Source organism: Gopherus flavomarginatus, chromosome 12 (genome assembly GCF_025201925.1).
Source record: "Gopherus flavomarginatus isolate rGopFla2 chromosome 12, rGopFla2.mat.asm, whole genome shotgun sequence".
Taxonomy (NCBI): Eukaryota; Metazoa; Chordata; order Testudines; family Testudinidae; genus Gopherus; species Gopherus flavomarginatus.
Window position 1 is genome coordinate 23,750,778 of NC_066628.1, and position 16,244 is coordinate 23,767,021.

General features: G+C 47.5%; 1 protein-coding gene across 6 annotated transcripts in view; it reads right to left on the reverse strand.

The window, feature by feature from the left end:
• Positions 1-1,780: 1,780 nt before the first annotated feature.
• Positions 1,781-16,244, reverse strand: part of LOC127032450 (zinc finger protein 501-like) — a 36,729-nt gene continuing 22,265 nt past the window's right edge. For 2 of the 6 annotated variants that reach the window (XM_050919727.1, XM_050919728.1), the window contains exons 3-5: positions 11,707-11,908; positions 6,662-6,775; positions 1,781-6,362 (exon numbers count right to left, since the gene is read on the reverse strand). In XM_050919727.1, coding sequence (XP_050775684.1) covers positions 5,080-6,362; positions 6,662-6,775; positions 11,707-11,866 — 1,557 coding nt within the window. In that variant the 5' untranslated portion in view covers positions 11,867-11,908 and the 3' untranslated portion in view covers positions 1,781-5,079. Of the gene's footprint in view, positions 6,363-6,661; positions 6,776-7,473; positions 7,574-11,706; positions 11,909-13,645; positions 13,828-13,857; positions 14,001-16,244 lie in introns of those variants that run through there. The other 4 variants (XM_050919729.1, XM_050919726.1, XM_050919730.1 and 1 more) reach the window with 4 other exon arrangements.

The following is a 16,244-nucleotide window of genomic DNA, read 5'->3' on the forward strand; positions in this document are numbered from 1 at the left end:
TTGAGGATACTAACAAGCATCATCAGTTTTTTCCCCCCTAAATAAAATGTACTTGTAGCTAAGTATTATCAACAGACTTTAACAGCTAATCTTCAAGAAAACATTTCAGATAACCATGTATAACCTCAGTAAAATAACTGGATTACAAACACTATAATTCAGCTTGATATTAAAACTTTTAAACTCAAAACAAATTTGGATGGAACTAGATAGGTTGAATTGTACAATAATGCTGAAAGTAGTGTAGACAGCTCAAAATCTACCAAAACCATTACTATTACTTTTATTTCTGTGTTAAAAAGATGGCGTTGTGAGGCTAAGCATGATTTAAGGCAAATTCGCAAGTCATATGATCACCACAGCTCAAAATTCAGCCGTGTTTAGACACACATATCTAGTTGGAAATGGATACAATGACACATATAATAAATGGGGTACAAGAATCAGCCAATTTGATTATTATACAACAATGCAGATGAGAGAGGATTAGCTTTGGTTTGATGGAGGTAATAGGCAATTTTACAAGGATGAAAGTTCAGAAAGCAGTTTGATTAACTAAGGTATTCAAATTAAAGTTAGTCAAGGAGACTGAGGGAGTTTCCTTAGACAGTTGAAAAGTGCTATTGCTGGGAGATTCTGGTATGTGAGTTAATTGGCAGAGGTGGAAAGAGAGAGTGATACTATTAACGGGTAATTCCATACACCAATAGGTAAACATTGTAACATTCAAATATAGAAAGAGAACTATCACAAAGTACCATACCCTGCTACTGGTATAAAAAATTGACAAACATAAAATAAGAACTAGTTAAATTCCTACTCCAAGATTGGGAAAAGGTTTGTGTGGAGTGCAAGATATAAACATATTAGATCATTCTGTAGTTAGAAACTCACAACACAACTGAAGTTAGTACAAAATTATTCTGAAGTTTAGAACACACACAAATAAAGACTGATGTGAGATTTTTGAAGTTAGAAGATAACTTCTCTCACACACAGTGTAATATTGCAAGGGTGGCATTTAATTCTCACTCACACAAGCAAAAACTGCACAGCTGGAAGTGCTGAGGGAAAACTCCAGGGAAGAGTAGAACAATGATTAACAAAGTTACTAGTTCCTAGTAACACTTCAAGATAAGACCTGAAACAAGACAACAAAAGTATTAATTTCCACAAAGATACAGTAACACAATCAGCACAGCTGAGATTTAGTTATGTCCTCATCAAACCAAAAATTTGAAGGGTAGGTCTTTTAAGCAGTAAGCCAGATAATTTAGTAAGCAAAGTTGAGTGCATCCAGCATCACACCCCCACGGTGTGAACAATAAGTTTGGCAGCTACAGGTTACAGCATGCAATTTAAAGCAGTCAAAACCTGCAAAGTTGTCAGATTCAAACCCTATCTTACTCTAGTTGTGTTCTTTAAGGATCTATTTCTTTGAAGCACAGAAAATCCCTATGGAATTGTAGCAGCAAGCTTTGATTTCCTAAATCTTTCTGTACTTTCAAGCAGGTGAAATTTCTCACCCTTCCTTCTGCAGTTCAGTGTACAGCCTTCTTTGTGGTGAGTGGTGGGACTTAGGATCTTACGATCATTGGAGAAGGGGGATTGGATCCAGAGTCACCCACCTTATAGGTGGATACCCTGACCCCCAGGCTGTGGAACCATTCTCACACTCTCACTCTGGCCCAATGACTCTTTAAGTATTTATATACAGTAGAACTGCTTTGCTAGGGGAGACAATGAGACACTCATCAGACTATCCCATACCTTGGTAGTTCAGCCACTCTCCTGAGAAGTGCAAGATCTCTGTTCAAATCTCTTTGCCTCAGCAGGTGGTATGGGGACATAAACCAGGTGTCTCCCACATCCTGGGTGAACAAAGTAACCATGAAGCTAAAGGTTATGAAGGAGTTCCTCCATCTGCTTCCTCCCCAGCTGCGTTGTGTGGAGATAGGTGGTCTCTGAATGTGACTTCTGTATCAAACACCATTAGCAGAGGAACATCTAAATTCCCCAGTTCCTGACTTGAAGGAAGAGGTAGGCATCTATCTCCATAAAGGGATGGGGCTTAGAAGACTCCTCTGCCAGTGGTATCCTCCACTGGGCAGCTTAGGTGGCTTCTGTGCCAAGATTGCTTTTAAAAAGCCAAGTTGCACTGATGTTTTGGGTTTTCTTTTAAGATTTTTATTGTTGTTGGGTTTTTTTAAACAAAGTTGCAGCCTGCCTGTTTTTTTGCTTACTTCTAAATGACCTGAAAATCAAAAAGGAATCCTACAAAAAGTGGAAACATGGTCAGATTAATAAGGAGTAGTACAAAAGAACAGTACAAGAACATAGGGACAAAAGCAGAAAGGTTAAGGCACAAAATGAGTTACACCTGGCAAGAGACAGAAAAGTCCATAAGGGGAGGGTTTTTTAAAATACATTAGGAGCAAGAGAAAGACAACAAAAAGTGTGGGCACTCTACTTAGTAGGAAGAGGAGCATCAATAGGCGCTTAATGCCTATTTTCCTTCAATCTTCACTTAAATGATTAATGATGACCAGATACTCAGCACAATTAATATTGGCAACTGAGGGAAAGAAAGTAAACCAAAATAGGGTAAGACCAGGTTAAAGAATATTTAGAGAAGTTAGATGTATTCCAGTCAGCAGGCCCCGATTAAATGAATCCCAGGGTAGATAAAGAACTAGCTGAATCAATCTCCAAGTCATTAGCAATTCTCTTTGACAATTCTTAGAGGACAGTGAGGCACCAGAACATTGGAGAAGGGCAAACACGGTACCTATCGTTAAAAAAGGGGAAAAGAAGGACCTGGGGAATTATAGATCAGTCAGCCTATCTTCAATAGATGTAAATATGCTGGAGCAAAGTATTAATCAATTTGTAAGCACCTGGTGGATAATAGATTATAAGGCATAGTCACAACAGATTTGTCAAGAACAAATCATGCCAAACCAATTCAATTTCCTTCTTTGATAGGATTACTTGACTTAGTGGCTGAGAGGAAGCAGTAGACGCGTTATAACCTGATTTTAGTAAGGTTTTTGACACAGTTCCACATGACATTCTCACAGGCAAATTAGGGAAATGTGATCTAAAGGAAATTACTATAAAGTGGGTGCACAACACTTTGAAAGACCGTACTCAAAGACTAGTTATCAATGGTTTGCTGTCAAAGTGGGAGATTGTATCTAGTGGGTTCCCACCAGGGTCAGTCCTGGGTCTGGTACTATTCAATATTTTAATTAATGACCCGATAATGCAGTAGAGAGTATGCTTATAAAATCTGCAGATGAAAGCAAGCTAGAAGGGGTTGCAAGCACTTTGGAGGACAGTTTTAAAATTCAAAATGACCTTGACAAATTGGAGAATTGGTCTGGATTCAACAAGATGAAATTTAATAAAGACAAGTGCATAGTACTTAACTTCGGAAGAAAAAAGCAAATGCAGAACAATAAAATGGGAAACAACTGTGTAGATGGTAATACTACTGAAAAGAACTGGTGCGGGGGGAAGAAAAGGGGAAAGAGGGAGGGTATAGTGGGCCACAAACTGAATATGAGTCTTCAATGCGACAACTGCAAAAAAGGCTAATGATTCTGGGATCTATTAACAGAAGTGTTATATGTAAAACACAGGAAAGTAATTGTACTGCTCTATTCAGCACTGGTGAGGCCCTAGCTGGAATACTGTGGACAAATTGGGGAGAGCTCAGAGGAAAGCAATAACAACCATAAAAGGTTAAGAAAATCTGACTATGAGTAAAGATTTAAAAAATGGGCATGTTTAGTCTTGAGAACAGAAGACTGAGGGGTGACCTGATAACAGTCTTTCAATATGTTAAGAGCTGTTATAAAGGGGATGATGAACAATTGTTCTCCATGTCCACTGAAGACAGGACATGAAGTGATGGGCTTAATCTGCAGCAAGGGAGATTTAGGTGAGATATTAGGAAAAACTTTCTAAATATAAGGGTTGTTAAGCTCTTCAATTGGCTTCCAAGGGAGGTGGAGGAGTCCCCATCATCGGAAGCTTTTAAAAACAAATTGGACAAACACCGGTCAAGGATGGTCTAGGTTTACTTGGTCCGCTGGCCATGGAGCAGGAGGCTGGACTTGATGACTTCTCTAGGTCCCTTCCAGCCCTGCAATTCTATGATTCTATGAGAAAGGGGTTTTTTTCTCCAGTTTTTTTTGTTCTGCTTTGACTATGCTCCTCCTGCTGCCCAGTGTGATTGATGAACACCCATTCTGCAGCTCTCCCTCATTTATGCCTGACAGCCAAAGGACTCATTATTTCTTTTAAAAGTGAGTAGACACATTTGATGAGCCATTCCACTTTTTATTTTTAAAGATTATAAACTTCACTGATGGGTTCATCGTGGCTATTTGAAGAGCAAGATTTTTTTCCTTATTTCAGAATTGGTAAGTGTTCGGAGTGGACTTCAGTTCAGGTTAGGTTTCAGATGGGTTTAGTTTCCCTTCCTGCAGATGTGCTATTGCTATTTCTTCTTGCATATCATTAAAAATCCTTCTGATTAGCTGATGGCCCAAATAAGAGAGAGGGAGCTTTAAAGTATGGGAAGAACATTTCTTGTCCTGAAGCATGTAGAAAGACAATTTCACTTTCTTTTGGAAGTCAAGGATGTTGTTCCCCTGAGCAAACAGCACCTGCCCCCCACTGGGAATCAAAGGTCTAGGGGTGTGAGTCAGATGTATATGGGTGGGGGTGGGGTGTGGATGTAAGGGGTACATGGTGAGGTATGTGTGGGAGTGCAGGTTGGGGTCGGGGGGAGTGCAATAAACAAATCTCATCACAACATGGGAATCTTATCCCAGCCTCTTGGCCTACACAGCTTTGTTCCAGGCATGTGATTTCATTCTCTGCTTTAATAACTAACTATTGCAGGTCCTCATTACAGGGCCACTCCAGCCTGGCCTGACCCTTTGAGATTCATGGTACTCAATAGGTTTTATATACATGACCCACTCCTAGGGTTTGTGTCCTGTGTGGATTCTCTGATGTGTAATGAGGTTTGAGCTCTCACTGAAGCCTTTCCCACATTTAGCTCACTTAGTCTCTCTCCGCCACGTGGGTTCTCTGATGCTTAATTAGGGTTGATTTCCGACTGAAGCTTTTCCCACAGTCGGGGCAGTTATACGGTCTCTCTCCTGTGTGGATTCTCTGATGTTGAATAAGATTGGAACTTTGACTGAAGCTTTTCCTGCACTCATTGCATTTGTAGGGTCTGTCCTCAAGGTGAGTGCTCTGATGATTACAAAGGGCTGAGCTGCTACAGAAACTTTTCCCACAGTGAAGACATTTATAGGGTCTCTCTCCACTGTGGATTCTCTGATGTTTCCTAAGGGCTGAGCTCGCATTGAAGCTTTTCCCACATTCGAGGCATTTAAAGGGTTTCTCAGCCATGTGGATTCTCTTGTGAGTAACAAGAGTTGACTTCAGTCTGAAGCTTTCCCCACAGTCAGGGCAGTTATAGAGTCTCTCTCCCATGTGAATTCTCTGATGTGTATAAAGGTTTGAGCTTTGACTAAAGCTTTTCCCACATTCACTGCATTTGTAGGGTTTCTCTCCTGTGTGGGTCCTCTGGTGACTAGTAAGATGTGCACTGTGACCGAAGCTTTTCCCACACTCAGCACAGGTATAGGGTTTCTCTTCTGTGTGAATTCTCTGATGTGATAGAAGGGTTGATCTACGACTGAAGCTTTTCCTGCACTCGAGACATTCAAAGGGTTTCTCTCCTGTGTGGATTCTCTGATGTGACAGAAGGTTTGAACTCTGATTGAAGGTTTTCCCGCAGTCAGGACACTTATAGGGTTTTTCTCCCGTATGGATTCTCTGATGTTGAATAAGGTTGGAGCTCACACTGAAACTTTTCCCACACACGGGGCAGTCATAGGGTCTTTCTCCTGTGTGAGTTCTCTGATGTAACAAAAACTTTGAGCTCACACTGAAGCTTTTCCCACACTCATTACATTTGTAGGGTTTCTCTCCCATGTGGATTCTCTGACGGTGAATAAGGGTTAAGCTCTGACTCAAGCTTTTCCCACAGTCACCACATGAGTAGGGACTCTCTCCAGTTGGGATTCTCAGTTGAACAGTTTCTTTGATTTTCTTGATGCCTCTGCTCTTGTGAGTGGATTTACACAGTGTCTCCTCTGAGTGGTTTCCCTGCTTCCTTTTTGGTCTGCGCTGAATTTCACAGGCTTCTCTCTGCTCAGGACTCTGGGAAACATGCCCTTCAGCTCTTCCTGATACTGTCCCCTGTGGTTCCATTTGCTCAGGACCTTCCTGCTGAGGATTTTCCTCCTTGTTCTCACTCATCATCCCATCACCTGCTGGGACAGAGAGCAAATCCAGACAGGAGTCAGTCCCTGTGCCGGGGACCTCAGAAAGGGGAATAGGAAAGGGGAGAACAAACCCAAATAACAGCTGGGGAGACTGAACTATCAGGAGCTGAATCCTGCTCCCCCCACACCCTTTCCCACAGGAGGGGATTCAACCTTCCTCCACATGCTGTGAGCACAGATGAAGGCAGGGGCTGAAGGGTCAGACAAAGCTTGATGAAAATGCATCCGTGACATCTACCAGGATGACAGAATAACTGATTTCTGAGAAAGTTTAACTGATTTTTCACCTGTGTGGGGGTCTCTCAGAATCTCCCTTTCCTCATAGTCCCGGAGGTTGGAAATGCACAGCCTCTCCCCTTGTTCCAGCTGGGAGATCACATCAGGTTTGGAAACTGGGAATCCTGCTTGGCAGAGAGGGTGAGAAAACAAGTGTTGATCTTGGTCATTAAGCTCAGGCCTGTTATTACTTCCAAACCAAGGATCTGAGCAGCCCACCCAGAGAGGCTTCTTCCTCTCCCTACCCCCAACCCTACGGGGACTGGGCTATAAATCATTCAAGATCCCATGATGCACTGGTCTGGAGCAGGGTTCACCCACTCTGCCTAGGGAATGGCCCTGACTTATTCCCCTGAGGAGCTGAGCAGAGTTGCTACACTTTGAAGGTACCTGGGGTACAACTTAGCCTCCATCATTTACAGTCACGTCTCCCCCCTACCACCACCACTTCTACATCCCTTCTCAATACAAGGCAGAACAGGAGGATATTACTCAGACCATCAACTCTTTGGTATGGAGACTCTCTCCTAGTCTGCATTCATGCATCACCTAGCTCCACAGGGCTGTGTCACCTGATTGGGGACCCTAGATTCTCCCCCAATGACAAGCTGTTCAGAAATAAACAGAGGAAACACCACCCAGGGCCTGGAAAAAGATCATTAGACACCTGCTCCCTGTCCAACACAGGGAGCAAAAAGCTGTCTATGAGTCACGATGGACCAGCAAAAGGGCCCCCACACACTTGCTGATCAACTGTCATTCAGCCCTTCCCTATTATCCATAAGACCCGATCTGCCCCTGCTGGGGTCTGCCTGGCTCATACCTCAGGCCCAGAATTTGCTTTTCCTACCCCCTTAGCTTGCTCCATACACCTCAGACCCAGAGAGGACAGCTCTGGCTGTGGAGTAGACATTCTTCTCCCACCTTGGCTCAAATCATAGAATCATAGAAATGCGCTGCTGAAAAGAAAATCAAGAACTCATCTGTCTCAGCCCTCTACATTGAGACAGAACCAGGTATCCCAAGACCGACTCTGGCAGATGTTTGTCTATCCTGTTCTTGAAAGCAACCAGTGACTGGCTCTTTGTCTACACTGGAGATAGAATTGCAAAACTCTTGTCTTTTAGAGGTGTTAAATACCTTCACCACCCGAAAGACAAAAGTTTTGCTATGACAAGTGCCAGTGTGAACAGCACGCTGTCGACAGGAGTGCTCTCCTAAAAACCTGTGTAGTGTAGACAAAACCAGGGATTTCACAACTTGTCTTGGTAACCTGTTTCATTACCTAACTGTCCTTACAGATAGAAAGTTTTTCTAATATCAAACCTAAATCTCCCTTGCCGCAGGTTAAACCCATCACTTCATGTCCTACATTCTGTAGAAAACAATCTATCACCTTCCTCTTCATAACACCCCTTCCCACATTTGGAGACTGGTATCAGGTCTCCCACTCAGTCTTCTTTTCTCAAGACTAAACATGTCCACTTCTTTTTGCCTATTCGCATAGGTCAGGCTTTCGAAACCTTTAATAATTTTTTTTGCTCTCCTCTATAATCTCTTCAATTTGTCCACATCTTTCCAAAAGTGAGGCACCCAGAAGTGTCCACAGTACTCCAAATGAGTCCTCGTCAGTGCCAAGCAGAGAGGGACAATTACCTACCGTGTCATACATATGACTCAACCTAGCATGATATTAGCCTTTTTTGCAGTTACATCACATTGTTGGCTCACATTCAGTTTGTGATCCACTGTAACTCCCAAATGCTTTTCTACAATACTACTTCCTAGCCAGTTATTGCACATTGTGTATTTGTGCACTTGATTTATCCTTCCTCAGTGTAACACTTTGGACTTGACTTGATTTATTCTTGACAAATCAATGTTGGCTATTACTTATCCACTAGGTGCTTACAAATTGATTGTTTAATAATTTGGTTCAATGTCTATACAGGTATCAAGCTTAGGCTGATTGGCCTATAATTCACGAGTCATCTTAGTTCCCTTTTTTAATGATAAGTACTATGTTTGTCCTTCTCCAGTCTCTGGGACCTCACCTGTTCTCCATGAATTCTCAAAGATAACTGTTATTAGTTTTGAGATTGCTTCAGCTAGTTCCTTAAGTACCCCAGGGTGAATTTTGTCAGTCCCTATTGACTTCAAGAATATTTAAATTAGATGTATTCAATCTATTCTTTCTCTACTCTGGCTTGTGTTCCTTCCCCCATTCTTTTTAATATTAGTTCTATTAAGCATCTGGTCAATGCTAACTTTTTTTACTAAACACTAAAGGAAAATAGGAATTAACAACTCAGCCTTCTTAATGTTATCATTTTTAGCTCTCCTTCCGCTCCAAGTAGTGGCCTACACTGTCGTTTTTTTTCTCTTGCTCCTCATGTATTTACAGGACCACCTTTTATTGCCTTTTAAGTCCATTGCTATTTGTAATGTGCCTCAGAGTTTCTGATTTTCTTGCTACATGCCTCGGCCGTTATTTCATACTCATCCTTAGCAAGTTGTCCATGTTTCCACTTCTTGCAGGATTCCTTTTCAATGCTCATGTCATTTAAGACCTCCTGATGCAGCGATACTGGCCCCTTGCTATTCTTCCTATCTTTCCGTGTTATTGGGATATGCTTTTGGCTTGTAAATATTGTCTCTGAGAAACTGCCAGCTCTCCTGAACATCTTTTTCCCTTAGATTTCTTTCTATGGGACCATACGTACCAAGTTCTCAGAGTTTGTGAAAGTCTGCTTTTTGGAAGAACATTGTTCTTATTCTGCTAATTTCACTCCTTCTCTTCCTTAGATGCAGGACAACTCCATCCAAAGAAATCCCACCAAGTGAATCCCCATAGTCCCCCAGGTTCCTAGTCGAGCATCTCTCTAATAGTTAGTGCTTGAGTCAAATTGGTGCTTGGTGAATAGGGAAGTTGGCTGAATTGGGACTTGACCAGATTTCTGACTAATCTACAGATCTGCAAACACAGATTACCAGATGTAAAGGCCAGAAGGGAGTATTATGATTATCTAGTCTGACCTCCTGTATGTTAGACAGGTCAAGACAACCTTACCCAGGATTCCTACATCAAGCCCATATCTTGTGATTGAGCTAGACTATATTTATTAGAATGAGACATCCAAGCTTGAGTCAAAGACGCCTAGTGATGAAGAATCCACCACATCCCTGAGTAAGTAATTCCAGTGATTAATCCACCTCACTGTTAAACATCTGCACTTTATGACTGATCTGAATTTATCCAACTTCAGCTTCCAGCCACTGGATGTCCTTCTGATTTTATGTGCTAGATTAAGCAGCCCTCTGCTGTCAGAAATCTCCCTCTATAGATACCTAAGGTTTTTGTTTAAAATATCGCTTAATCTTTTCCTGGATAAACTCAATATACTGAACTCTTTAAGTCTCCCACTCTAAGGCACATTTTCCAAACTTGAAATCATTCTTGTGGTACTTTTATGAACACCTTGCCAATTTGTGAATATTCTTCTAACCTCCCTGGACAGTCCCCCCGACATTCACACAGTATAGCGACAGACTCACAGAATTCTCTTAGACCACCAATTACTTCATATACCCTCCCTCAGCCCCGAACAGCCACTCTCAGTGCGAGCAACCATCATGGGCAAGAAGAAACACCAGGACCAACATCCTCCTTCCAAGAGCTCAGCACCTTGGCAGAAGAAGCAGCTCTAGAGACACTAATGGCAACCAGCCTCATGACTCTGGTCCACGGCCTTCCTGACAGGCAGAAGAGTCTGAAACATCTGGCACCTCCTGCTAACCTATCTGGCTCAGGCAGAATGCAATCAAAATGGAGATAAAGTGCACTTAAAATTCTTGGTTCTGGGAAGAGTAGCACTGTCATAAACAGATAAGTAAGAGTTAATAGAACAGAAGTACTTCATATCTCTTTTGCCTGTAAAGGGTTAACAAGATCAGCGAGCCTGGCTGTCACCTGACCAGAGGACAGGATACTTTCAAATCTTGAGGGAGGGAAGTTTTTGTGTGTGCTGTTAGATTTTGGTGGTTGTTCTCTCTGGGTTCTGAGAGGGACCAGACGTGCAACCAGGTTTCTCTCCAATCTCTCTGATACAGTCTCTTATATGTCCAGAATAGTAAGTACTAGGTAGATAAGGCGAGTTAGGCTTATGTTTGTTTTCTTTATTTGCAAATGTGTATTTGGCTGGGAGGAGTTCAAATGTGTATTTGGCTGAAAGGATTTTAATTTGTACTTGTATACTTAGGCTGGGAGGGTATTCCCAGTGTCTATAGCTGAAAGACCCTGTACCTATTCCATTTTAAATTTACAAAGATAATTTTTACTGTTTTTCTCTCTTTAATTAAAAGTTTCCTGTTTAAGAACCTGATTGTTTTTTTATTCTGGTGTGAGACCCCAGGGAATGGGGTCTGGATTCACCAGGGAATTGGTGGGGAGAAAGGAGGGAAGGGGGAGAGAGAGGCTAATTTCTCTCTGTGTTAGGATTACTGTCTCTCTCAGGGAGAGTCTGGGAGGGGGAGAGAGAAGGAGGGGGAAAGGTGCATTTTCCTCTCTGTTTTAAGATTCAAGGAGTTTGAATAACAGTGATCTTCCAGGGTAACCCAGGGAGGGGAAGCCTGGGAGAGGCAACGGTGAGGGAAAGGGTTTACTTTCCTTGTGTTAAGATCCAGAGGGTCTGGGTCTTGGGGGTCCCCGGGCAAGGTTTTGCAGGGACCAGGGTGTACTAGGCACTGAAATTCCTGGTTGGTGGCAGCGCTACAAGTACTAAGCTGGTAATTGAGCTTAGAGGAATTCACGCTGATACCCCCTCTTTTGGATGCTAAGGTTCAGAGTGGGGAATTATACCATGACAAGCACCATCAACATGTCCCTCAATCTTCTATCCTGTGGGAAGGGACAGTCTCACAGACACATGATCTAGAGACTAATAGGGCTGATCATCACAGAAATATGGGGGACCAATTAAGAATCCTGAAGAAAAGCTGACCCAGATGCTTCTGAGACCCCACAGCTTCTAATATCCAAGGGGACAGGAATCCTTACCCAGTGAGGTCACAGTCTCATAATTCTCCTGCATAACATCCCTGTACAGGGCTCTCTGACCCAGGTCCAGCAGGGCCCATTCTTCCTCGCTGAAATACACAGCAACCTCCTCGAAGGTCACTGGCTCCGCTGCAGCCATTTTCCTTCCTTGTCTCTCCATGGATGGGATGAACTGGAGCAAATGTGGGTTTTATTTTGCAGCCTGTCAGAGTGAGAAGGGTGATAGGGAAGGTTTCAGAAGGGGTTTAATACATTACACACCCCGATTTCCCCCAGACTCCTTCCCTGCCAACAGGCACTCTAGACTCTGTCATCCTGGAGAATGCTTGAGTCAAGACACTAAAAAACAAAACAAAACAAAAAAACAGCCCAAAGTCAAGTCCCAAATCCATAGTCAAGTCTCTCAACAAGTGGCCTGCACTTCAAGAATGATGAGCCTGCCACATTGGGTCTGTTCTGAGCGTCCAGCCTTGCTGATAATCAGGCCAATGACTGAGCTGCCTGAACACAGGTTTCTACATTAGTCTCCTGTTTTTTAAGGATCCTGGCTTTCATCATTTTATTTACAGTCTAGCCCCTCCCACAAGGACTAAACCCACAGAGACTTTTAAACACTGCTAGTGACAGAGAGTAAGTGAAGTCAATGAGGCCACTGAGATGCTTAATATTAAATATGTGTGAGTGGTTGCAGGATGAGTTCTGAAGACTCATACAGCTTAAGGCCAGAAAGGACTAGGAGATCATCTAGTCTGACCTTCTGTATGTCACAGTCCCTTGCATTTTACCCCATTACCCGGTTCTGACCTGCATTTGTCTAAAGTATATTTGTCAGAAAAGCATCCAGTGTTTATTTGACGACATCAAGAGATGGAGAATCCACCACTTCCTTTGGTCATTTGTTCCAGTGGTTAATCACTTTCACCCTGTGGGTCCAGCCCAAACCAGGAAGTCTAGGTAGCAATGAAAGAACCCTGCTACCGGAGCCCCATGAGCCCATGTTGGCTAGGACAAGCCAACTGATGAGTTTTCTTTTGCTGTGTAGACATACCCTCTGTGGGGCAAAAGCTGGTCTCTCTCATGAACAGAAGTTGGTCCAATAAGATATTACCTTACCCACCTTGTCTCTTGAATAGGAATTCTCAGTCAAATGTAAAAATTTTACCCAAACTCTTAAGGGACTAGAATTAGTTTAAAAAATAAAATGGTAAAATCGTAATTTGCTCTTTTCCCAGGCCCCTTTTCAAAAACAAGCCAAGTGTTTTCCCATATCAAACTTTCCAAATAAATTCATCCAGGACAGAGACTCTCTCCCCTAAGATGAACATAGGAATTGTCAGTCTGTATCATACCTGAGGCCTGTCTAGTAACTCTGAGTGTGTTATAAGGAACTGGAAAGGTTTCTTTAGACTAAAACGGTGCAGCCAACACTGTCAGTGTCACTGTGCTCCAGCTATACTGAAAGAACAGAACCAAAGGTGCCACTTTGGGGATCTCGTCTGACACTGTCCCTAGGGCAGCACATCCCTCCAGCAGCGTGGGGACCAGGCAGAGGCAGGAACTGGCTTTTCCTCTCCCTGCTCCTCCCCCGGAAAGTCAATGTGTCCCGGGGTGCTGCAGGGAATGGGGCTGGGCAGGGCTGGGAGCCGGGAACCTCCCTCCCCACTGATTGCTCCTGCTGCCCCTGCCAGTCTCTGCTCCTGTCTCCCTCCTGCCCCGTCACCTCGGGCTGGGAGACTCGGTCCCTGGCCCGGCCCGGCCCGTTCGCTCTCCCGGAGCTGGCTCAGCTCCTGCAGGCGCTCAGGGGGTAGAGCGGGAGGGCAGCAGCTCCGGGACTCGCAGACACCTACTCTCGGGAGCAGAGCTGGGGCGAGGAGGGGCCGGTGGTGCAGAATCACTTTTCTGCCCGGCCCCCGCCCTTCCCCCGGGTCTCGCCCCTCACCTGCAGGCTCCGGCTCAGGGGCTGGTGTCGGCAGAGCCCGAGGCTGCCCCAGCGGCTGGTTCCAGACCCCGCAGAAAGTCCCCCGGGCATAGAGGCGGGTTAGCGCAGGTCTGTCCCCGTACAAACCCCGCTGGGGAGCGAGCAGCAGTTCCCGGCTCACAATGGAGCTGGAAGCAGCAGTCAGTGTTTGACCCAGGAAGTCCAACCCCCACCTGTGCAGCAGCAAGAGCCAGCACTAAGCAGAGCAGCAGTCTGGCGTTATACTGTTAACCCCTCAGCTGCTGGACGCCAACAAGAATCCTTCTCTCCTTCCTGAACCGAGAGAAACCCACAGAGTGTAGACACAGAGGCCTGCAGCAATACACTCCCTGGTGCTATCCCGGGCTCTGAGAAGGCTCCTGTGTGGCCGCCTCCCTCGGCCACTCTGTGCTATTTATTTTGCTGTCCCAGCAGGAATGTCCCCTCCCCCTCGTCCCGGACAGGGATGCGGCAGAAGAATCAAGTGAGAAACTGCTTCCTGCCGCATTTGCTTCTTTGCTGGACCGAAACCAGGTTGCTCAGTGGCATCTGCTGAAGCCGCTGCCCTCACTCTGCCCTTCTACCCTCCCAATCTGCTTCCTGCGGCAACGAAATGGTGCTAAAAGTGGGAGAAAATGAGAGGGGAAAGAAGGAGAGAAATCGTGGAGGGGTAAAAAATGTGTCCAAAGGAGAGAACTGGTAGAGGCAAGAGAAGGAGATGGTCAGATTAGGAAAAGTCAGGGCAAGGAGCAAGTACTGTCCTGATTGCCTGAATTGCACTCCCTTTCCTGTATCAGAGGGATAGCGGTATTAGTCTGGATCTGTGAAAAGCAACAGAGTCCAGTCAGGGCCGGTGCAAGGATATTTTGCGCCCTAGGCGAAAATTCCATCTTGCGCCCCCCCGCCCCCCAAATGCCAGCTCAGAGGGGCTGGACTCAGAGCTGGGGGTCAGGGCTGTTGGGAGGATGGGGTCAGGGGGTTTCCAGCTCAGAAGGACTAGGCTCAGAGCTGGGGGTCAGGGCTGTGGGGGGGATGGGGTCAGGGGGGTGCCTGGGGGCACTGGGGCAGCTCAGCTCTGCAGGCTGCTGTTCTCTCCAGCTGTCCAGGCACAAGGGGAGCAGGAGCAGGGACCAGCTAAGGACAAAGGGGGCAGGAGCACAGGCACCTGAGGCTGACCCATGGGGAGGCACTTGCTTACCTTGCCCAATGCATGAGCGCTAGGGTCCTCTTTCTTCCTCAGTTCCACTAGACCACTGCTGAGGCTTTTTTCTTCTCCGTGCCCCTCGCTTGGGCTTACGTGGAGGCTGAGCCGGGGGCAGCCGCGGCTTTCCTCCAGAAGCGAAGCCCTGGTGTTACACCCCTGTCGCAGGGCCCCTGCCACGTGCCCTAAGCAGAGCTGCGCAGCTCTGTCCAGCCGCCGGCGCCCCCGCCGGGCAACGAGAAAAATTGCATAGGCTGGAGCCCCTGCTCTGCGAGGGAGAGGGATTCTGAGCCTCTGCCTGCAGCTCAGGGATTCCCCTGGGTCAGCGCAGCCACCGTCAGCTCAAACCTGGCCCCAGGGGTGCCCTGGGCTGCCGGGCTGCCGCAGCGGCTCCCTGACCCGGGGGGCGCACTGGGCTGCTGGGCTGCCAGTGGCTCCCTGACCCCGGGGGCGCCCTGGGCTGCCGGGCTGCCACCCTGACCCCGGGGGCACCCTGGGCTGCCGTGGCTGCGTCCTGACCCCGGGGGTGCCCCGGGCTGCCGGGCTGCCGCGCAGCGGCTCCCTGATCCGGGGGGCACCCTGGGCAGCCGGACTGCCACCCTGACCCTGGGGGCGCCCTGGGCTGCCGCGGCTGCGTCCTGACCCCGGGGGCGCCCCGGGCTGCCGCAGCGGCGCACTGATCCTGGGGGCGTCCCGGGCTGCCGGGCTGCCACCCTGACCCCGGGGGCACCCTGGGCTGCCAGGCTGCCACCCTGACCCCGGGGGCGCCCTCGGCTGCTGCGGCTGCGTCCTGATCCCGGGGGCGCCCCAGGCTGCTGCGGCTGCGTCCTGACTCGGGGGGCGCCCTGGGCTGCCGGGCTGCCGTGGCGGCATGCTGACTCCGGGGGCGCCCTGGGCTGCCGGGCTGCCACCCTGACCCCGGGGGCGCCCTGGGCTGCCGCGGCTGTGTCCTGACCCCGGGGGCGCCCTGGGCTGCCGCGGCTGCGTCCTGACCCAGGGGGCGCCCCGGGCTGCCGGGCTGCCACGGCGGCGCGCTGACCCCGGGGGCGCCCTGGGCTGCCGGACTGCCAACCTGACCCCGGGGGCGCCCTGGGCTGCCGCGGCTGCGTCCTGACCCCGGGGGCGCCCCGGGCTGCTGTGGTGGCGCACTGATCCCGGGAGCGCCCTGGGCTGCCGGGCTGCCACCCTGACCCCGGGGGCGCCCTGGGCTGCCGCGGCTGCGTCCTGACCTGGGGGGCGCCCCGGGCTGCCGGGCTGCCGCGGTGGCACGCTGACCCCAGGGGCGCCCTGGACTGCCGGGCTGCCACCCTGACCCCGGAGGCGCCCCGGGCTGCCGCGGCTGCATCCTCACCCGGGGGGCACCCCGGGCTGCCGGGCTGC